The 23,689-nt window shown below is 35.4% G+C and overlaps 1 protein-coding gene across 8 annotated transcripts; it reads right to left on the minus strand.

Moving 5' to 3' along the window:
- On the minus strand, positions 1,018–23,683 carry LOC109825918. 8 transcript variants are annotated; one of them, XM_020392875.1, is made up of 12 exons: positions 23,371–23,683; positions 21,242–21,327; positions 20,601–21,145; positions 20,090–20,515; positions 19,313–19,945; positions 19,129–19,189; positions 18,763–18,993; positions 18,550–18,674; positions 18,125–18,403; positions 17,970–18,016; positions 1,684–2,431; positions 1,018–1,579 (listed from the first exon to the last, which is right to left on the minus strand). In XM_020392875.1, exons 1-11 carry the CDS (start codon positions 23,527–23,529, stop codon positions 1,847–1,849), a joined length of 3,177 nt encoding a protein of 1,058 aa, XP_020248464.1. In that variant the 5' UTR covers positions 23,530–23,683; the 3' UTR covers positions 1,018–1,579; positions 1,684–1,846. The 8 variants fall into 8 exon arrangements, with proteins under 8 accessions (XP_020248464.1, XP_020248455.1, XP_020248448.1 ...); XM_020392866.1 differs by having other exon boundaries at positions 19,129–19,234; XM_020392859.1 differs by having other exon boundaries at positions 1,018–1,441; positions 1,508–1,579; positions 19,129–19,945.

Below are 23,689 nucleotides of genomic sequence, written 5' to 3' on the forward strand. Positions count from 1 at the left end.
TTCTAATTCTTAAACCGGCACATTATAAACTTCGTATTCCAATCCTTAATAAAAAATACAAAATATATGCATTAGGAATTTGATTATGATACCTTAATGTTGCTGGATAAACTAAAAATACCTAATTAGAACGTGTGTCCAACTAAAAACATACCAATTTGGTAATGTAGCCTATTTAAAATTTATCAAAGTATTATATGTTCTTCTTTATTTGTATACTTGTTATTTATTTAACTAATAGTACACTCACAGCTATGTATACTCAAGTCTATTTTGGCGCATATGATCCTGTGCATTTAAGGCTTGTATTCCTCATGATTGAGTTGTTCACAATCTTTCTTTTTCATTCTTTTATGATGTCCCTTTTTAAGCATATAAATTTGAGTTATTTCGCCTATTTGAAGTATCAATCCTTCTTACATAAGTGGGAGTGTAAGTTTTACAATTGACCAATAAAAACTGAAACAAGTTTTGGGTAAAGCATTTTAGACTCGAGCAAAATATAATTTGTGACCATTTCTATATTATTTTTTCTTTTATTGAAAGTTATGTGAAATTTTGATTTAATTTTTCTTTTGATGCATAAATGTTTTACAAAATTTATGACATTTATCTATACATGCTCAATAATTAACAAATCCTTGTGTCGCACGGGTTTGAAACTAGTTTAGTATCATCATACTAAATTTATTGGAGATTTACTGCAGCTCTAAGATTTACTGTAGCTCTGAGAATTACTGTAGCTCTAGTACATAGTATAAACATCTCCTATGCACGAGAATATGAAGAAAGGGGAAAAATTGAGTAGAAAGTCGAAAAATCCTAATGGACAACGACCGTGCAGGGATGTTAGTTCTGATAAACACATGTAATAGAAATTTGAGATTCAAAAATCGTCACCCAACAGTATCACTATCTGGAAAATACACACATGTACAGTACACAGAAATAGCTTGTGCAAGTTGTGTAGCTTTCAGAGTTTGAATCTTCAAAATGACATGAGCAACTCGACTGATCTAATTTTGTCAAGTAAATAACTAGAATTTAAAGTCCCAACGGATATTTGTAAAATCTCATAGAGCAAGAACAAGACATAGTACAACTCAACTGAGCTCTGTTGGGACCATTGATCTCTTCCAGTTTGAAAAGTGTAGATCTCAAATAATCAAGTCATGGTGTTCTGAACATTTTTCCTTTTTTTACATTTTCTCAGCCAAAAAAAATTGCTATTTTTTCACAGCAGTACTCAGCCTCTTTTGTCCGACAGGTACTCTATAGCCTTCACATTGCAAACAAAACCAAGTCTCTAGCCTTCCTGGCGTGCAAGTAAAACCAACGTCCTCACATTAGCCCATCAGCTTGTCTCGAGGCACTCTCTCCGACATACGATCAGCTTCAAGCAACATTGCCAAAGGAAGGTCAGACCATTCTTTTGAGAGACCTGTTTCCTGCTTTCCATCAATCAATCGGATAATACATAGCAGATGCAATCAGCAGTTGCTGGTACCTGTCCATAGGTTAGCAATCATCTTGCAGGCTCTTTCTGGGCTCATTCACATTGCATAAAATCTTAACAGCCCTAGCACAAACAAGAAAGAAGAAAACGCTCCAACAATCAGCATAAAAAGGTGAATTGTTAAATAGGAGAATAAAATGCGAACTGTACCAATTTATGGCAATAACCTGGGAGAACACTATCAAAGCAGCTTGCATCTGCCTGAACTCTTCTGGATGTTAAGTGATTTGCAATCCTCAAATATTGATGACATACTACATAAGCACAAAGCCATGAGTCTTGAGCACTGTCTATTTGCAGAACAAAGAATCTACTTTTTTCCAAAACCCATCAAATAGAGGTGAAGGATTTGGGTCCTTTTTCTGGAGAATGCAAAGCAAGAGAAAGAAAAAGCAAGCCCTCCACATCATCCCCAGTATTTGATGACAACAGAGGCAAGATTTCCTCTTCTGGAAGTTTCTTTTTGGCGCCTAATGCTAATTCAAGATTTGGAATATCGGCAGAGCATTCTCCATCAGTAACTACATTATGCATTATATCCCTTCTCGGGTCTGGCTCTATTGGAAGCAAGCAGATCTCATCAGCGTTCAAGCTCCCAGGAGGACCTTTTGGTGATAAACTTTTGCTGAGATCTTCTTGATGACTATTATAACTGACATGTCCCATACTTTCAGGCCTCATCCTCTTGTGCTCCCTTGTATCATCAATGAAGGGAATCTTCTCTTTGAAATGCATTATTTCACTAGGCATTTGGAAAGCGTCGCCGCTTGTTGGGAGTGAACGTTTCCTGTTGGGCCTTTCTTCATGATGGTCATTAACGCAAAAATTATCAGAGTCCAGTAAGCTTCTTTTCTCTTCCATATTCTCCTTACTGAGTAGAGGCTTAATTTCCGCATTTTCTAAATCAAAATTCTTCTGCATGATAAAAATAAGGGAAGTTCAATGAAAGATAGTAGAGGCACTAGAATACCAGGAAAAGCTTCGCAAATCCAGCAGGATTTTACTGTCTGGCTTTAATAGCAAAAGTCCACAAGGCAACTAACACGTGTTACTACAGAATAGATCAAAAGAATTGTGCATAACTATAACTGAAAATTTTACCCAAACTCTAGCATTCCACTGCGGAAGCACATGCGAATTAACCGCAGAAAGCAAAAATATACAATCATTGAGAGCAAAAGGGGGCCACAAACTGATTGCTTTCCAAGACCCAGTTCACACTGTGTATCAATTAGTCTAGGGATACAAACTGTTGATCATGAAAAAGAACTGGGCAAAGAAAGAAATCTCGAGTATAGATGGGCAAGGCTCAACACAGAAAAGACTGACATACCATAACACTTAAAATGTAAATCCTACAGTTTACATCACGTCTCTTTTTAATATTACAAGATATATTCCTTATTTCCCAGAACCTTGATCATTGAGCTTTAATCATTGAGATTGGAAATGGCCCAATACGATATTAAGATGTTTATAAGCAAAATGATTCCCAAAGCTCTAGGAATTTGAATCTGTATTGATCCCCGAAGGTAAAAGCACACCCCAATGCATCACTCATTCTTAAAACTCTCAATAATACCATAGTCTCTCTACTTATTATCTTTTCTCCTCTCATCTCTCCCACCCCATCCATCCCCTACCCTCCAACCTCATCTCCCGTCCTTCCCTATCACCCAACCACCCTATCCCCTATCATGCCGCAAACTTAGATGTGTTGTAAGAAAACCTAATATTTGGGGTGGGAGACGTAAAATTATACAATATGAACAACCAACGTTTTCTTTATTGCTATTTTACATATGTAGTACATAACATGTTTCTCCTTCTCAAACCATTTAAAAGTCGCTTCACAGGAACACAACTTCACTCGTTTAATATAGATGACAAAATAAAACAATGCTTGGTACAAGAACAAAACCTTTGAAAGTAATACTAAAACATAAGGGATGGCAATCTCACCCTCTAGTGTTCTCCTGTACGTCCTCTGTTGGAGCTTTAATTTTTTTTTTTTTCGTTTTTTCCCTTGATCTTTGTAGTATACTCTTCACTACAGCCTAGACCCCTATTTATAGCCATGGGCCTTGATTTTTATTTTTTACTTTTTTAGTTTATTTTACCTCTGGCGGTTAGTTCATGTCGATCCAAGTTAGATAGAATCACCTGAAGAGGCTACGTGTTATTTTTTATGGACACACGCATTGACTGTAAAATTCTTTGCTAGGATGAGAGCTGTTCATATCGACCTTGTATAATAGCTACTGGTGGCTTATAACTTAGCATACTATTATGTAGATACTTAAGCTACACAACTTCATAATAAAATAAATGAAACAACCCTTAGTTTCAATATCAGATTTTGGTGTTAATAATAATAATAGTAACATTAAATTGGGTCATATGATCTTCAGGCCATTTAACATTTTACTCTTATGCAAAGCCAAATAACGTGCTATTTTGTGGAGAATAATTAGATGTGGCGACACAATCTACCCCCTTATAAAAATTTCGTCTTTGATATTTTACATGGACTTTTAAAATAGAATGCATGCTTTTATCGCATTTCATCTTCTTTTTCCCAAGTTGCTTCTTCTGTTCCATAATCACTCCACAAAACTTTAACAAGCGGGATGACTTTGTTACTCAATTCTTGTGACTTGTAATCTAAAATTTTTATCGGTCTTTCTTCATAGGACAGATCGACATTCAATTTCAAAGGCTTGTAGTCGAGTATATAAGATGGGTCTGGATGGTATTTCTTAAGAACCGAAATATGGAATACGTCATGTATCCTATCTAACCTAGGTGGTAAAGCAATTCCATAGGCCACATTTCCTATTTTCTCTAAATTTTCAAAAGTCCCAACGTTACCGCCTTTTCTATATTTGACTATACCCTTTCGCGGTGATACTTTTAAGAACACTTTGTCACCTACTTGAAATTCCAAATCCCTTCTTCGCTTGTCTGCATAACTCTTTTGCCCACTTTGAGCCGTCAACATTCTGTCTAATTTTACGAACTTTATCAATTGCTTCTTCCAACATAGGAACAAGGTGTGGTTGCAAAGTTTTTCTCTCACCTACTTCATTTCGGTAAATAGGCGACCTGCACCTTCGACCATACAATGCTTCAAAAGGCTCATTCCATAGTAGCTTGATAACTATTATTATAAGGAAATTATGCAAGTGTAAGGTGTTTCTCCTAATTTCCACCCAAATCAAGTACACATGACCTTAGCATGTCCTCCAATATTTGTATTAGTTTAATTGTCTATCTGTTGAGGACGTCCAGCTATATTAAAACTGAGTCTAGTACCTATAGTTATTTGTAAATTGTTGCTGAAATCGAGATACAAATCTTGAATCTTGATCAGCTACTATACTTACAGGTGTCCCGTGGAGCCTTACTATTTCAGTAGTATACAACCGAACTAATTTCTCATGAGGGTCCATCTTGTTGATAGGGAGAAAATGTGCTGACTAAGTGAGCATGTGTACTATTACCCAGATTGTATCATATCCTTTAAGTGACCATGGTAGACCAGAACCAAAGTCCATTGTAATATGCTCATATCTCCACTCTGGTATTGGTAATGGTTACAATAAACCTGATGGTCGTTGATGTTCCCGCTTGACTACTTAGCAACACTTAGCCATAAAGTTCGCCACATCCCTTTTCATGCCACCACCAATATCGCTGCTCTAAATCATGGTACATTTTAGTTTCTTCGAGATGGATCGTATACTTAGAATGATGTGCTTCTTTAAAATCTTTCTTTAGCTCAGAACTTTTGGGCACACATACTCTTCCTTGAAATTTAGAAGTCCATCTAATCTTGAGGTGAATTCAGAATTATCCCTTCATCTATCTTCTCCCAAAACTTTTGAAGCTCAGGATCTTGATCATGTGCTTCCTTAATCTTTTGCAAGATGATTGGTCGTTCCTAAAGATTTGAAAATAATACTTGGGTATGTGTTTCTTTAGGATACCATAGACACCATTGTTTTCATTTCCTATTTCTTAAGCTATTGTAGCTAAACTTGATTTTCTACTAAGAGCATTAGCAATCACATTTGCTTTGTCAGGATGATAATTACTAGTACAATCATAGTCCTTTAAATATTCCATCCACCTAGTTTGCCTTAGGTTTAAATCTTTCTCAGTAAATATATATTTTAAACTTTTATTATCTGTATATACCTTAAATGTTACCACATACACATAGTGTTTCCACTTCTTTAGAGCAAACATTATGGCTCAGTTCCAGACCATATGTGGGATAATTTACCTCATAAGGCTTTAATTTTCGTGAGGCATAAGTAGTATTACTCTTTTGTTCTACATTAACACACAACCCAATCCTTCTTTCGAGGCAAATATTGCAAATTTTGTTTATTTTCTACAGCAAGGCTAAGATTGGAGCAAGTGTTAATTGTTTTTTCAACTCTTGAAAACTCTTCTCACATTTATCAACCCAATTAAATGGCTTCTTCTTGTTGGTCAAATTTGATAATGGCGCAATAATCCTTGAGAAGTCCTTCATAAAACGCCTATAATATCCTGATAATCCTTAAAAACTTCTTATTTCTGTTACATTCTTGGATTGCTTCCAAGAAGTCACGGCTTCTACCATTGACGATCAACATTAATTCCTTCAACAGAAACTGTGTCCAAGAAATGATATTTGGGGCAACCAAAATTCACATTTGCTAAACTTAGTAGATAACTAATGAGTACGGAGAGTTTGTAGCACTTGATGCAAATGTTGTTCCTTTTGTGGATTTGGAGTAAACCTGAATGTCATCAATAAAGTTAACAACAAATTGGTCCAGATATGGTTTAAACATTGTGCATTAGATCCATGACGGCAACTGATGCATTGGTTAGTTCGAAAGGCATAACTACAAACTCATAATACTCACATCTTGCTCTAAATACAATCTTAGAAATATCTTCTTCCCGAATCTTTAATTGGTAATACCCTTGCCTTAAATGAAATTTTGAGAATACTCTTGCTCCTTGTAAATGATCAAATAATTCATCAATAAGACGCAACAAATATTTATTCTTTAATTGTTACGCTGTTTAGGCCTCTATAATTTATGCAAAGTCTCAACGATCCATCTATTTCCTTAACAAACAGTACAGGCGCTCCCTATGGTGATGTACTAGGTCAAATAAAAATTCTCTCCAGTAATTGCTATAGTTATAGTTTTAATTCTTCTAATTATGCAGGTGTCATCCTATATGGAGTTTTTGATATAAGGGTTGCTCCTGGAACTAATTCGATACGAAATTGAATTTCTCAATCGAGAGGTAAGGATGTTGATTCTTTAGGAATTGTCAGGATATTCCTTCACAATAGGAACTTCATCTATTTTTACTTTGTTCGTTGGATTATTCATGATATAAGCTATATAAACCTAGTGTCCCTTCCATAACTATTTTTGAGCTTTTACCCGCTATGTGTAGGTGATATATTTTTTCCTTCTCCTTTAAATTCAACCACAGACTTTCCAGGTGGATAGAACCTCACCATTTTGACAAAATCTTATCATCTTGGCTCGACAGTCCACGTGAGCATGATGTTGGGCTAACCAATTCATGCTTGAAATTCCTTGCTGCTTATTTTAACATCACAGACCTTGTACACTTGATCAGTGATGAGCTTACTACTAGAGGTTTACACACCTCCAACTAGTAAAGTAATTTATTTATGTCCTTTATCAATAAACTTCGCAAATTGTGGTGCAATGTAGGAGTGCGTTGATCCAAAATCTATCAAAACTTTAGCAACTCATATTTAAATTAGAAGCATACCTTCTATCACTAAAGAAACGGTTGGTGCTTCCTCTCCGTCTAACGCCCAACCCTTCCAAACATACGAAGCTTATTTTCTTTAGCATCTTGCGGCCCTTACTTAGCCTTTATTGTTGTTTTTGGACAGTCCTTGACAAAGTGACTTTCCCCGCCAACATTTTCCTGCATTTTTCCAACATTGATCTTCAGTATGTCCCGGCTTATCGCAATAGGTGCAATTCTGAAAATCACCCCCGCTTTGCGGTAAGGTCACCAATTTTAGCTAGTGTTTTAAATGTCAGCCACCATGTAAGACACGTCGGCTAACATGGCAAATTTAGAGGCTAACCGACACGATATGAAGATTTTTAATGCGTATTGTGTTTTCAAGGTTCATATCGGATATATCGGAAAACATGTCGGATATATCGGTCGGATATATCGAGGGACATATGTCGTATATGTTGGTTTATTTTTCAATCTGAAAAATCAACTGATTTTTTTAGTTATGTCTAATCAGGTTTGGACTTAAATGCCTAACTAACTTAATATTGCTTTTAAAGACAAAACCCAATCAGTTAGGGAAAAAAAGGACCGAAGTCATTTCCATAACTCGTCTCTCCTTTAACATCTTATCGGTCTATTCTCCGAGCTATTCCTTCGAAATCAATATCGGACGATCTTCTCTCCTTAACTGTCAGTATCAGGCTACTCTTTTCTCACCTCTTTCCTTCAACATTAACCCTAAACATCATAAGTTATTTATTTTTTTATATGTTTAGACAATAGAATTTATTAAGTATGTTTAGATTTTATTTATGATATTATATTACACATATGCACACCATCCGAATTGGCAATCCAATATTTTTTTGTCCTCTAAAATAAGCCCGCTTTCTGCTATCCGACATAAATTTTAGCCGTCCAACATGACCCTGACATCCGACATTTAAAACATTAATTTTAGCTTTCTTAGCGTCATGTTTCCCTTTACCCTTCTAATAACTAGAGGCAGACATTATCTTTGAAGATTGTCCTTAGATTTCCTGTTCATCCTTCGCTTTTCAATTTTAGATGCTAATTCTACTGATTTTGCTTAGGTAGAAATTTATGAAGCTATCGCATCTTAAATTTCATTTCTTAATCCTTTGACAAATTCTGATTATGCGCCCCTTAGTATCAACTATATTCTTGGCGATGTTCATCAACTTTTTGAATTTTACAGCATATTGTGCAACATTTATATTTTCTTATTTCAAGGAGATGAATTTTCTTCCCGTTTTTCCCTAGCAACAAGTGGAGAATATTCATCATTAAATTCCTTAACGAAGTTTGCCCATATTCGCATTATATTATGTTGTGTCCATTTTTCATCATCAACCATCCTCTACTATTCTCGTGCCGCTCATTGTAGTTGGAATACAACATAAGAATTAAGAAACCCTTCTTTCCTCATCATAATGCAATATAGTAAAAATATTTTCTGTCTTCGAGCCATAGTACTGATTTGGTTCATCGAAGAACTTTAGTGAGTTAAACTTCAGGGATCTTTCAAGAGCTTTATCTTCTTTCATTTTCAATTGTTTAACATTTTCCATTGTAGCTTGCCTCCTTCCTAGTTCATTGTGTTAGGCTCCTTGGTTATGTACAAGTTGTGTAAGCGTCGCCAAAATCTGACCTAAAATGTTGGGATCAACGTCAACCAGATTATTATGATTATTTCTTGAGTACGGTATCCAACAATCTAAAATAAAATATCTTGTAAGATAAATCATATAGCTATCATACAATATTATTTATGCAAATGTAAATTTACCAGTTTGCAAGATACTACACAAAATATTTTATTACATTAGAAAATACTTGGAAAATTAGGCACATTGGATCCCAAAATTATGTGCCTTTAAAATAAGACGAACAGGTGCATTCAGGACAAAATTATGCACCTCATATAGTCAGACTTCTTCTGGATCTTCTAGATCTTCATCGGGATCCTCCTTCGAACTTGATTGGATCACTATAATTTCTTGATTGTTGTTCCTCCTTGCATTTTCTAGTTCATCAAGTATATTTAACTTTTAATTGTGCGACCTAAGATTATAGTTTTCTTGAGCTAGGGCGTTATGCTCTTGTATAATACCTTCTATGTATTGGAAAAGGGGTAGCTTTTCATTTTTTTTAGCTTGTTGAAGTTAAATCTCAGCCTGTTCTAACAACGCTTTTGTATTTTTGAGCATTATTATGGAATTTGAACTCTCCTAAATATAGACGTCCCTTTGTGCTACAATGTCCATGACTTCTTAGTTAGTAAACATCTTGCCACAATAACATGGTCCATTTGGATCATTACTTCAGTTGCACTAACCATTTCATGCAACACAACATTGATTAGTGACAAAGATATTATATCTTAGGATAGATTCATAACCCACAGTCTGGGATCCAATCCTAACTTTAACTAGGTTTGTTAACCTATACTCTAATACCAACTTTGTCATGCCCTAAACTTAAGACTTAATATAAGAAAACCTAGTTTGGGTGTACGATGTAAAACATACAATATGAACAACCAACTTTTTCACTATTGCTACTTTACATATGTAGTACATAACTTGCTTCTCCTTCTCTAACTGTTTACAAGTCGATTTACAGGAATAGTTCCCAAAAAAAATTTCCGGCAATGGTCCTCTATTTATGCTCCTTGATCTGAAAAAGGAGGACTAACAAAAGAATAAGCTACGATAGCCCAATGAGATTATCAAGGTTGAATTCAATATTAAATAATTATATAAAAAAAGAAATCAAACTGATATAAAACAATTAACGACGAATGAGGTGCAACTTCCTCAGTAACCATTTTACCTGCGGATAGTTCCTTATGTCCCCATCCACGATAAATGATAACAATACCAAAAACAATTTGAGGCATAAGCCCCACATAATTCGAATATATGCCGATGAATCAATCAATAAACTCACTTAACACTGATGGCTCCTTTTCAGTGTTATCAATCAACATGAGTGGCACTGAGTTTGTACGTGCTATGTATATGCCAAGCAAGGTTATCGATAGCGGATAGCGTCGCGTAGCGGTGAGGCATCGCTAAGGCTATTTCGGGCTATTACGGTAAAATAGCGGTAAAAAGCGTAAAGTTAAATAGCAATCTAATTTAGATATGTATAAATACTAAAAAAATTAAAGAAAAATCTAAAAAATCTAAAAGTACATATTGGATGATTCAAAGATATCCTAAACATGAAATAGACATGTAACCATCACGTAATACCGAAGATGACTGGAGGAGTCAAAAAGTCATCTTCTAGAAGAATAGCTTAGCGGTGACATGACTGCCCTAAGAGGAGCTCACGGTGAAGGAGATGAGAGGAAGTATCAAGGTAGGTGTCAGAGGCTATGAGAGATGGCAGGAGTATGCTGAAAATCACATGAGACGGTGGAATGCAATGGTCAAGGGTTGAGTATAATTTTAAAAAATTAAACCTCTAACAGCTTTTAAATAGCAGTCAAAAAGCAAATTTGAATGCAATCGCTCACTATTTACCTTTGTGACATACTATTGGCCACTTTTGTAAACAGACATATTCTGTGATATGTCACTGTTATTGCGCGATAGCGTAGCGGGCAATAGCGTCTCGGGAAGGGACCGCTAACGCTATTAGCGCCGCTATTGCAGGACTATTTATCGCTATTTATAACAGTGATGCAAAGTGCTATTACAATAGGAATTTGTAGAGACTTGACAACATATGTTATTAAAGAGAAATGAAACCTTAATTTTAACTTTTAAGAGGTTGAATGTAACTTACTAAGCAGAACACAACTTCACTCATTTAATATAGATGACAAAATAAAACAAATCTTAGTACAAGAATATAGCATTAGAAAGTAACACTAAAATATGAGTGATGGCAATCTCATCCTCTAGTGTTCTCAGTGTTACATTAAACGCTGGGCGCTTCTAGACGTCGGACTTGACGCCCAGCACTTAGTCGCCTAGGCGGGCGTCTAAGCAGTTTCTGGACGTTTTTTTTTTCTTTCTTCATTTAAGTGGTGATCAATGAGGTTTTGCTGAAGGTCGGAGGAGGTAGTGGAGATGTTCATATTTGGAGGTTAATGGAGTTTGGAGGACGTGTAGGCTACGACACAAAATCACAATCAAGACCTATAGGATGCAATCCACATACGTAGACAATGCTCCCCTAAACGCTCGTAAAATCTAGATGGACAGCCTAAATACCGTTTAGGCGCTAGGCGCTAGTTAGGCGGTCTAGGTACCGTCTAAGCCTAGGCGTACAACTAAGCGGACTAGGCGGGGGTTTTTTAAAACAGTGAGTGTTCTTATGTACGTCCTCTACTGGAGCTTTATTTTTCTCTTTTCTCCCCTTGATCTCTATAGTATACTCTTCACTACAGCCTAGATCCCTATTTATCGGAGTGGGTCTTGCTTTTTTTTTTTAGTTTAGTTTACCTCTGGCGGTTAGTTCATGTCTATCCAAGTTAGATAGAACTCACCTGAAGAGGTTACGTGTCGTTTTCTATGGACACACGTGTTGACTGTAAAATTCTTTGTTGTTCATACCGACCTTGTATAATAGCTACTATAGGCTATTAAGTTAGCATACTATTATGTAGATACTTAAGGTACACAACTTAATAAAACAAATAAGACAACCCTTAGTTTCAATATCAAATTTTTTTTATGTTAATAATAATTTTTTTTATTAATAAATTAGGTCATATGATCTTCAAGCTATTTAACATTACTCTCATACAAAGCCAAATAACATGTTATTTTGTGAAGAATAATTAGATGTGGTGTTACATCCCCTATGCCTCCCCTACCCCCTCCCCCACCACTCTCCAACTCTCGCCCGGCTCAAAACACCTCCCTCCTTCCACCAACCACCTTGCTCCAACCTGCAACCTGACCTTCAATTAAAGTGGATAATTGTTCATATAAAAGATGGATAAAAGAATATGAAAATTGTTGATTTATTCATATGCGAAATGTAGAAGTTTAGGTACATATTAAAAAGAAAAGGGCAGGACGTTGGAATGAAAGGTAGAAAGAAACAAAGCAAGGTAGACTATACAGGCGAAAGGTCGGCTATTAAGAAGACAAGTTTATTTCAAAAGAAAACAGTAGGATAAATAACCAAAAAGAAAAGGACATTTTAAAAAAAGGTAGAAAGTAACGAAGAGAGATGGACAATACAAGAAAAAGGTAGGGTATTAAAGATAAAAAAATCAAAAATAGATGAGGAAGATAAAAATTACCTAAGAAAGTGGTAGGCCAAAAGAATGAAATGAAGAAATTCAAGATAAAAAGTCGAAAATAGATGAGGAACATAAAAATTACCTAAGAAAGACATATTACATAGGAAAATAGAAATTAACTTTAAAATGAATAACTAGTTTCCACTAACAAAAGTAATATTTTTACCTATTTGGTAGTACTAGTTTTCAATAATATTGTATACCTTTGAATGATTCATCCATCTTTTTAGCACATATAACTACCTTCCAATAACTTTATAGTGGAACTCTCAAAGTACATATAACTATCTTCCAGTAATATTTTTCAATATATATATATATGTTGATGCTTAATATCAAACAGCCAATTAATCCAGGTTTGGGGAGATGAAGGATGATGGAGGACCCGCTCCCTTCTTCGACTTTATGCCTGGTTCTTGAACTAGGATATCCGGATCCGCTGCAAAGACCAGAAGAACAAACCCGTAAGAGGACGGGGATTAGTTCCCCTGTGGTACCTCCGACGATCAAGTCAGCTGATGAACTTAAGCTCGAGCAGAGTTTAGAACTGTATGTTCTTATGCTATGTCTATTAGAGATGATCATCTCTTAGTTTAGATCAGAAGGAAGATTTAAATTGCTCCGAGAGTCTTTTGTTAGGTTAGATCAAGTTACCTCTTTCTGATGGTGAACAACCTCCATATATAGAGTGGATGTCCATGACAGACTGGTTATTTTGGCCATACATGACGGTGACAAAGTGTGAGCTGGATGGTGTATGCTCTGAAATTTTTGTGATATCAATGTCTTCAAAAAGAAAACTAATCACCAAATTGACTATAGCAATTTAGACCGTACGAAATTGACTCATTTCTACAATAACTATGTTTTGAAACTCATTTTCAAAATACTAATTGAATTATAGAGGAACATACCATGCTAATATGTGCTTGAGGAAATTTGATCCTCAAAAGAAGTCAACATTTTACGCTCTGCTAAATTTCTCATTCTAATCTAAGTGGAGTTTTGATTGAGCTTTTCTTTTATAATTGTATGAATTTGACTTAGTAGGTGTTATGGTGAGCGGAAGAAAATGTATGAGCTAATTTATACACGAGAGATGAAAGAGAAGTTATATACAGAGAAAATGAAAAAGATTGTTTGTTAGTTAATTGGGTTTATAGTTTATGCATTGATTCAAATTGAAGTTTAAAAGTCTAGACTCTACATCTTATTATTATAATTATTTGATTATCTTATACTATTGTGTGACTGATTGCGAAGAAATTATAGTCTTGAGCTGAAACTTTTGGACTCATTAGCGGTTGGTGCTCATAAGACCCAAAGAAATGAATAATATGGTACATCATTCTCTAACTCTACCTTAGTTGGTGTCTAAAAAACTCTGGTTCTCCCATGGCTTAATCGTTGATGCCCCTCCATTGCAGTTGTTTTAACTTCTTAGAGAGTAGAGTATGTTGCAAAGGCCTCCAGACATGCAATTAAGGCAGTTCGAAAAGTGAACATTAACACTCTAAAATTCTAAATGTAGATATAAGCATTTGCATGTAATGTTAGATTATAAACTATCGATAATAATTATATTCTTGACCAAATATTTTGGGGAGTAGGAGGTGCATTTAATAACTACAAAACTCCGATTCTCCCATGGATTAAATTTTGATATCCCTCCAATGCAGTCGTTTTAACTTCTTAGAGAATCGAGCAGGTTGCAAAGCCCCCCGACATCCAATTAAGGTAGCCCGAAAAATAAACATTGACACTCTAAAATTCTAAATGTAGATATAAGCATTTGCATGTAGTGTTAGATTATAAATTATCGATAATAATTATATTCTTGGCCAAATATTTTGGGGAGTAGTAGGAGGTGCATTTAATAACTACAAAACTCTGGTTCTCCTATGGATTAAATTTTGATATCCCTCCAATGCAGTCGTTTTAACCTCTTAGATAGTAGAGCAGGTTGCAAAGCCCCCCTGACATGCAAGTAAGGTAGCTCGAAAAGTGAACATTGACGCTCTAAAATTCTAAATATAGATATAAGCATTGACATGCAAGTAAGGTAGCTCGAAAAGTGAACATTGACGCTCTAAAATTCTAAATATAGATATAAGCATTTGCATGTAGTGTTAGATTATAAATTATCGATAATAATTATATTCTTGGCCAAATATTTTGGGGAGTAGTAGGAGGTGCATTTAATAACTACAAAACTCTGGTTCTCCTATGGATTAAATTTTGATATCCCTCCAATGCAGTCGTTTTAACCTCTTAGATAGTAGAGCAGGTTGCAAAGCCCCCCTGACATGCAAGTAAGGTAGCTCGAAAAGTGAACATTGACGCTCTAAAATTCTAAATATAGATATAAGCATTTGCATGTAGTGTTAGATTATAAACTGTCGATAATAATTATATTCTTGACCAAATATTTAAATATTTTGGGGAAGAGTAGGAGGTGCATTTAAATATTTAATAAAGAATTATGGATAGTTATTTAAGGATTAATTATAACTAATGATATATTATAAATTATCAAAACTTGAAAGGGCAATATAGGAAATCAAAAGTTTTGACATGGGTTTCTCTTTTATAAGTAGTATAGATATAGGGGTCAAAGCATTTTCCCCAAAATAAAACTTGCAAAACTTGAAAAGATATTATTCTTAAAGATTCTTCAAATAAGTTTAGAACTAATTCCCTGTACTACTAAAATTCATCTTTTTGGTAGGCGATGCAGTAATAGAACAAAAGATGTACACGCATGACCTGTTGAACGTGTAAAAACTGATCTTAAGAAATGGCATAATGAGAATAACGGTGCTCAAAGCTAACAAATGAATTGATGCAAAAGCTTAGACACTCAATGCAGGCACATAAGAACATCTTGAATTAGATTCAAGTAAATACATGACACCATTTTTCTAAATATCTTCGATATAGCTGACATATCCACCGACATATCCTCTTATAATGCTTACCACTAAACGTTATAGTCTCAATATCTTTTACCGCTTTTTCGCAATTTTCGGGCGAATGTCCCTAACATATATCGGCTGACTCAGCAAAATTTCTTTAATGTTTTTAGCAAAAATTTTAGCCCTATCAAGTCCCTTAGCAAAACTCTAGTAGGTTTTTTCCTAAGTTTCTAAAACTTGTTAATCGCCTCTTCTCTCCCTCCACCAACTTCGTCACCAGTGACCCTAGTCCTCCCTCTCTAACTGCTCCACATCAACCTCTACCTCTCCAACTACAACACCTCAAACCCTAAAACCCCTCTCCGGCTATCCTCCACCTCAACCCCTACCTCTCCCTCTCCGACTACTCCACCTCAACACCAAAACCCCCTCTCCCCCAAAATCCTCCTCTGATTGCCTCTCCTGCACCTCTGCCACCCCCTCTATAAATCATCAAATAAGCATTTCTAATTTTTTTTAAAATTTTTTGAATATTTATACACATTTAAATTAAACTACTATTTGACTTTACGTTTTTTGTCACTATTTTGCGGCTATAGCCTCACATAGCCTTAGTAGTGTCTCACCACTAGGCGACGCTATTCGCTTTCAATAATCTTGTGTTTAGAATTCTTCTTTGTTTGTAATCAGCAAAATGCCAAAATGAATAGAAAAAAGAGTTTCTTTGACATACCACCAAAATTCTTTTTTTAACTAACCCCAGGAATCTTCATAATTTCAAACAATCCCAATTAAGCTATTAAAATCAAACCTAACATTAGGAAAGAAAATATTCATGGAATAATCCTAACCTCCAATGGGGGCTAATATAACATTTTATAATTTTAAAACTGCCACTTTTCAAACCATTTACCCGCTCATTTTGCAAAACCAGTTATGATGATAGTTCTCTAGTGTCTCGCCAGCTATGTTACTTGGGTACTCCTATCATGAAGCTATACTCGTACCCAACACGTACCAGACAGATATACTTCTTAACAGGGTTTTAAATATCGGATATCGGAGAAATATCAAATGGCCAAAATTCATATCTGATTACGGATATCGGGGAAATATCGGGGATATATGGTAAATATCGGAATTGCATAACGGATGTTTACATACATAGTATAATGCATTAAAATGTAATCTCAACATACGTAATGAAATTTAAGCATACTAAATGTGAATAATATATGTTTAGGATCACTAATCAACCTTGTAAAACAAACAAAAATATAAATCAACGTTGCAACATTTGATCTAACTTTTAGGGCAAAATGTCATTTGATATAATGAGGAAATCATGATATCTCACCCAAAAATTGCCAAACATGGTATATTATTTTGCGACAAGCTATATAAAAAGATATATCGGTCCACATATTGACTGATATATCGGCCATATAGGGGACATATTGCCAAAAATAGCCAAAAAAAAGTAAAGGATATTTAAAGCCTATATCGGTTATAGCAAGCCCTATAACAGGACATATCGGGGGATATATCGGGCCATGTCGGGGATATTTAAAACAATGCTCCTAAGATACTTTGTAGGTACTTCTATCATGTATCATATAGCAACACACACCTTAGACATTCTTTGAATATTCACATATATTTATTCAAATGTGTACTCAATTATATATTACATGTTTTAGTTCAAAACAGTAGTCATGCACTCCATGGATATTTATTCAACAATTAGAAAATGAGTGGTTTTCCAGTTTATAAACTACATAGAAAAAGAAACATAAAAAAGGTCATCGAGTTTTTAATACTCATAACATGTGAATGAAAAAATAATTGTTTTTTTTTGTAAATTATTAATTTCAATAGGTTTACATAGTCATGACTCTGTACCCTACCTTTTATAAATTTGTCGCACCCATACTCGTACCAGTACCTGTGTCGACGCAACATAGCTCAACAGCCATCTCATCTTAGCTTCACCTCCTCTAGTTTCTTTCATAAACCCATTCCCAAAATATAATCTTCCTAACACAATGTTCACAACAAATCCCTAAAAATCATATCTTCTCAATTTCAACCTATAATTTAGATGTTCAAATTAGGTTTTAGAGTCCCAAGGGTCCATTTGGTAACTAATTAGAGAATTAGGGTTTTAAACAAGAGAAATAAAAGAATATGGTTTGTAGTGCAACTGTCCTCTTATCTCAACAATGAGTTAACAGGGTGACTGCGTGCATGCGTGTGCGTGTATGGATGTGTGTGCATATGTGTGTGAAGCTTGTCACTTAAAAGATTTTTGGGTTTATTTCAAATTGACAAGATTATTATAGTTGTCTAGATAAGATTTCAGAGGGTTGTGTAAAAATCATCAAAAGGCACATTGTTACTTTGTGCCTAAAGAGATGTAAGATCCTTTTAGTAGGGCCCTGACCTTGTTTTCTGCTCCAGAGCATGAAAGGATGGCATTCATTCGAGAACCTGATTCAGGAGAACGAAAAGAAAAATCTGTAAGCATAGAACCTTGCTCATACATTCTGACAAGCAGCATACTAGAGCAGACCCGTAGGCAAGGAAGGTCCTCAATACCTGGAGGTGAACTTGATGGAAATTTCTCACAGATAACAGATCCAACTTCTTTCACCTCATTAACCTTATAACAAGTTGGCATTTCCCCATATGGAATCACATTACAATTTAATTTCTGGGATTGAGAAGCTTCAGGAACAGGGAGAGGCAAATCTTGAACTGATGTTTCCAAATTGAAGCTGGCCTCCAAAGGCTTATCCTGTAACTGAAGCATGGTTTTTGAGCAGTTGGGCCTCCTCCCCTTGAATACACCCCATAGAAAGTACAACCTATTCCAACCTGAAAGAGGAGAGAAATAACAAGAATATTTAGCAGGCTAGAATGGTATAATCTTAAAAGTTCCTAATTCTCATCTGCAGAGCCGATAGATTGGCAATTACGAGTATTAGCAGATCAAAATGCAATTTTAAAGACAGGACTCTTACGCTGGAAGTTCTGTGGTAATTTATTTGATGGGAGAACAAGAAGTTCAGCTCCAGAAATGTTTCCTTTGAGGGCCAAATCATTCCTAATCATGTCTTCCAACAGCTTCGAATAAGAGTTTTCATAACTATATCAAAACCAACAGAAAGAAAATTAGAGGTTGCATCATGCAATGTTAGTAACAAGCAGACCTTCAATGAAAATATTAAACAAACCTCTCCATATCTTTAGCAAAGAAAAAGAGTGCAATATTGTGTTCGCCTAGGCTATGTCCCTGATATTGACAAAGCCATGAGCTCAGATAAGTTATTTCTTCTAGATGGACTTTGCCAGGAAACTTGATTGCCTTTTCAAGAACTTTTGGTGATGCGTAAGTTGACAAGTGGGCTTGAACCCCCTCATAGGATTTGAAAACTCTTCCAGACCTTAGCACCTCGAAACCACCTCTGCAAGTTAAAGGAGAAAAGATTAGGACAATGAAACAGTTCAACATAAACTACCAAATACAAATACATTGGAAAACGTAATAAAATCCTCCACTATAAGACAGAACTAAGAGTTGCACCACGAAAAGTTCTTACTGCCAGATGGACTCAAGCTGTGGAATCGCTGAAGATCTTAGTACATCTGCTGGAACAGAAGCTGTAGTGGGCACAACATGTGGTGAAAACTTTGTATTCAACTGATCTGAAATGGTAACAATCGGATGAAACTTAATTTCTGTAGGAGCACATGAGGCTTGAACAACTTCCTCATTCAAATTACCTGAAGCTTCTATCTTGCTAGGATCACCCATCCTGTTTCTTATAACATCTTGGCCCTGAATCCTCTCCTGATGAGCTGAGTTATGAAGAAAGCTAGAAGAACCTAATGGTGTATCATTGGAAGGTACTTTATAGCCCAAACGGGCACTAGGCATAGATAATTTATCCGGATGATCTGGCAATCTAATATCTTTTTGTATTGTTGACTTCAAAATAGGTGCTTCTGCAGCATCTCTTAAGTCATTACTTTTGTTGTGAAGATCTCTTGTATTTTGACCAACTGAAGGTTTAAGTGAAGAAACAGGGAGTTTGTAAATTGAACAAAACTGTGTAGGATGACCTGTTTCATTACATTTTCTACATCGTAGTAATCCACTAACAACTGGAGCAGCTTGCTGTAAGATACCCGAAAAGGTTGTATCTTTGACTTTGTCATTCCCATGCAAGATTTCTACAACTTGAGGCACAGTTCGCTGAGAGGTTGCATTAGGAATACTGCATGATTTATCAGCAGCACCTAAAATCTCATGAATATCTTGTTTCAAGGCAGGTTGGCATGGCTTTTGGGAAGTTAAATTCGAGGATGATCGTCCAAAACTTTTCAAGATGTATGACCACTTCCCATCATTACATCCTAATTAAATACAAGAAAAGAAAAAAAAAGTTAAGCAATAGCACTGAAAAAAAAATCAGAAATGCAAGTAGAGTAAGAGTATGCTGACAGGAAAAAGGTAAGAGAGTAGAGTAAGAGTATGCCGACAGGAAAAAGGAATCTTACCCACATTATTTTTGTCATGTGAACATCTATGAATGTCCAGAATTTTTGATTCAGATATAATCTCAACCGGGGCATCCTTCACATGCAGATTGCCAACGCTGGCCACGGATGTAGGATTGACAGGTAGGGGTTCCAAGATAGCACTTTTCTTTTCTACCACACTTTTTTCTCTACGACCTCTAAGATCTTCAGCCTGTGAAGGCACTGAAGGGTGAACGGGTTGGGTTTTAGTTATAGACTCAGCATGGGAGCAGCTCGGTGTAATGCTTTTGAAAGATGGAGGTTTGCTCAATTTTTTTATCTGTCCTTTTCTTGAATCATTGGATTCTTTGCTCATAATTTGTTTATGAGAAGGCATACTTTCAATAAACTGAACTTTCGGCTTCATATTGGAATTTTTGAATGAAACCGTCTTTGATAGAGGCCCTATCAAGAAGTACAAGTATTAGAAACTAAATATGTATATAGATTCTTAAGGGCATAAACATTAAAATTGCTCAATTGTGCTTACCCCATGATGATGGAAGCATATCAGATATCTTACTTGAGTTATAACCTGAAAAGGTTTGTGAGCGAGAAAATAACGAATTATTCACAGATTGACCTCCATATGATGCCAATGGCTTTATTTGATTTGATTTATCAGCACCTAAGATGTGTAATGAACTTTCATGCGATAAGCACAATTTGTTCTTGGCATCAACTGTCCTCAAAGAGGAGATACCACATGATTGTGGAACCCTTTCGCTATTTTTCAAATCAACCTTCAAGTTGCTTTCCTCCCTCTTAGCAGAGATTTGTGGACTTTGGGGCCTTTCATGGGCCACCTTTTCTTCTAAATTAAGTGCTTTAGCATCTAACTCAGGCAAACAGTTAGGATCAAAATCATTTTTAATATTTTGACTAGTTTTTGTCGAATGATGAACTTCTAAAGCTTCTGATAAAGTGTCGTTCACTGTATCAACATTTTGATTTGCAGTTTCTTCCTTAAACTTGCATTCTTCGCATAACCAATCACCCTCTGGAAGCCCCTTCAATTTTTTGTGCATGCAATATCTGGTTAAAAACGAACAATTGAGTGCATATCCTTAAGACAAATCAAGCCATTAGTTAATAGTTCAAATATACCATACAGAAAAGTAAAGAACTCACATGTGCTCAGCACCATCACTACACCTACTACAGATAGCAAGTAACTCTTCCAGACCAGGATCTCCACAAATATCACAGACTTTTACCTACATCAATATGTTGTAGAAAAAAATCATACACATGAATAGCACTGCAGAAATAGAGAATGGTGAAAAATTGTAAAAGGCAGAAAAGCTGGAAATTCGTAGACAATCAGAACAAAACACTTATGTAGAGCATGGAGGTAGCAGAAGATTTTTAGCTCAAGCTTAAATTTTGAAATTGAGAAACCAGATATCACAGTTTGTAGCTTCAGTTATGACATTCTTGAATAAGGGGGAAAATAAATCGAAAAGGAAAGTGGCAAGAGAATTGTGGCTACAAATTATAAGACCTGGTCCTTGTAACAGAGACCCACATCACTTTGCACATAACGTTCCTACCATAACTGGAGCAAATTTATTGTCTATGGCTCTATGCAGATGTCACATCATTGTAAATTGTCAAATTCATACCCCAACAATGATATGGATAGCCATGTAGCACAGCTGAATGTCAAGAAGATTTAGGAGAAGTATTTACCTAAAACTGGCTGCCAATCTGCGACAATAATCTAATATAGGTGCCAAATGGAGAGATATGGTAATGATTGAAAACATAGAATGTATTTCCAGCATCTAAACGCTCATCTTTTATGTTTCATCCTATCCTCATGATGGTAACATTTTACCTAAGATTCGGTCTAAAGTAGGCTGGGTCCGCCATTTCTCCAAAATGAGCTTTGAACTATTGATACATAAGTGAAGAAGACACACACAAGTAACGACCAGGTATTTAGTTCATATTTAGTTCTAACAACTGTGTTTACCCCCTTCAAGTCATAAGTTATTGTTAGAGCACTTTAATGTTTATGAACATGAAGAAGAGTAGGGATGAAATGCTGATGGATGAATTTTAGAGATAACAATGGAGGTTCTAAGCTTCTAATCAGAGCTTTCTTTTCTGAAGTATCTCTCTAATCTAACCTTCAATGGTTCTCTAAGGTGTCAATTATCTTTTCTTTAGAACCTCCATCTTTCAAAAGCTGTTGTATATTGCAACTAATGACTTCTCCTTACCACTCACTTATATATTACTTTCTTTTCTTTTTTATTTCCTCAACATTGTCATTTTCATGGAGCTCAATGAAAACTATTTTGATATCAGAGCATGTACCACCACTTTAGAAATCATAACTATTGCAGATAAACTGTGGTCAGACATTAAAATATGGAGAGGTTTAAACTTTTAATACAACACACTTATATTGACATATGACAACTAGTTTAAAGGAGAGTACACTGATAGATTCCAAATTGGAGATGAAAATTACAACAAACCATATTACAGACAATGAAATCTTGTTATTTATCCCTATCAATGTAAATGCATACAGATATCATAAACATGTGGTGAATCTCCATTCTCTATGTGTTCAGATTCTTAGAGTACAAAAGCATATGTAGTAAGAATTATCAATGATGAAACCTGTCTAGTCAAAAACAGAAATAAAAAAAGCAGTTTTGTGATGCATCTTCATTTGTAACATTAACCATGAACTTATGTTCTGAATGAGTAGAACAAATGTTCTAGTTAACAATACATGCTTGTTTTATTGGTTTCTTTTATTTTTTCCATTAAACTGAAAGTAATAATGGACATATGGATTACAGCAAAAGGATTTATGAAAAGTGACACAAAATAATAAGGTTATGGATGTGCAGTTTGTGCAAATGTGAGAACGGGAAGCTTCAGGACAGAACTGAACCAATTCTACTGGTACTGAAACATAGTTACTGATAATATATTATATTTCAAGCCTCCAGTTTCTAGGACATAACCCTGACCGCCTCTTTTGACTTATAATGCCTTTCTTTGATGAACGTAATTCTGAACCCTGTCAGAATTTTATGCGCCCTATTTGATTCTTCAGACCACTTTCTTTTCCTTACACATTAGATATCGGTGACAAATTACCATTTTTGTTTCAACTTGTAAAAAAATATAAAATGAAGAAAATCTAGCTATAAAATGATCACAATTGAGAAACAAAAACATGCATGAGATGAATGTCAAAAATGTATATTACTGAATGAAAATATGGCACTCACATCCTCGATATCTGCAGAGTCCTTACTCTCTGTAGTTTCCTGAAGTTGATTCTGAGATCCAGGGGAATTAAATATCATGAATGTAGAGCTTGGAACATTGGATTGCTCGATCCCAAGGAGGGATTTTGCAGTCTCATTAGATTGAACGCTGTTGTCCATGAGATCAAGTTGCCAAGTACTGATTAGTATTCTCGTTTTTTACCTCACTTTTTCCTTCTTTGATCCTTTTCGAAATGTTTTTCTACTTTCTGAATGATCAGCATATAGACGTCAACTGACTGGACTGTACACATAGTAAGCAATTACCAAATAAGTGTTG

This window comes from Asparagus officinalis, chromosome 1, assembly GCF_001876935.1.
Source record: "Asparagus officinalis chromosome 1, Aspof.V1, whole genome shotgun sequence".
Lineage (NCBI taxonomy): Eukaryota > Viridiplantae > Streptophyta > Magnoliopsida > Asparagales > Asparagaceae > Asparagus > Asparagus officinalis.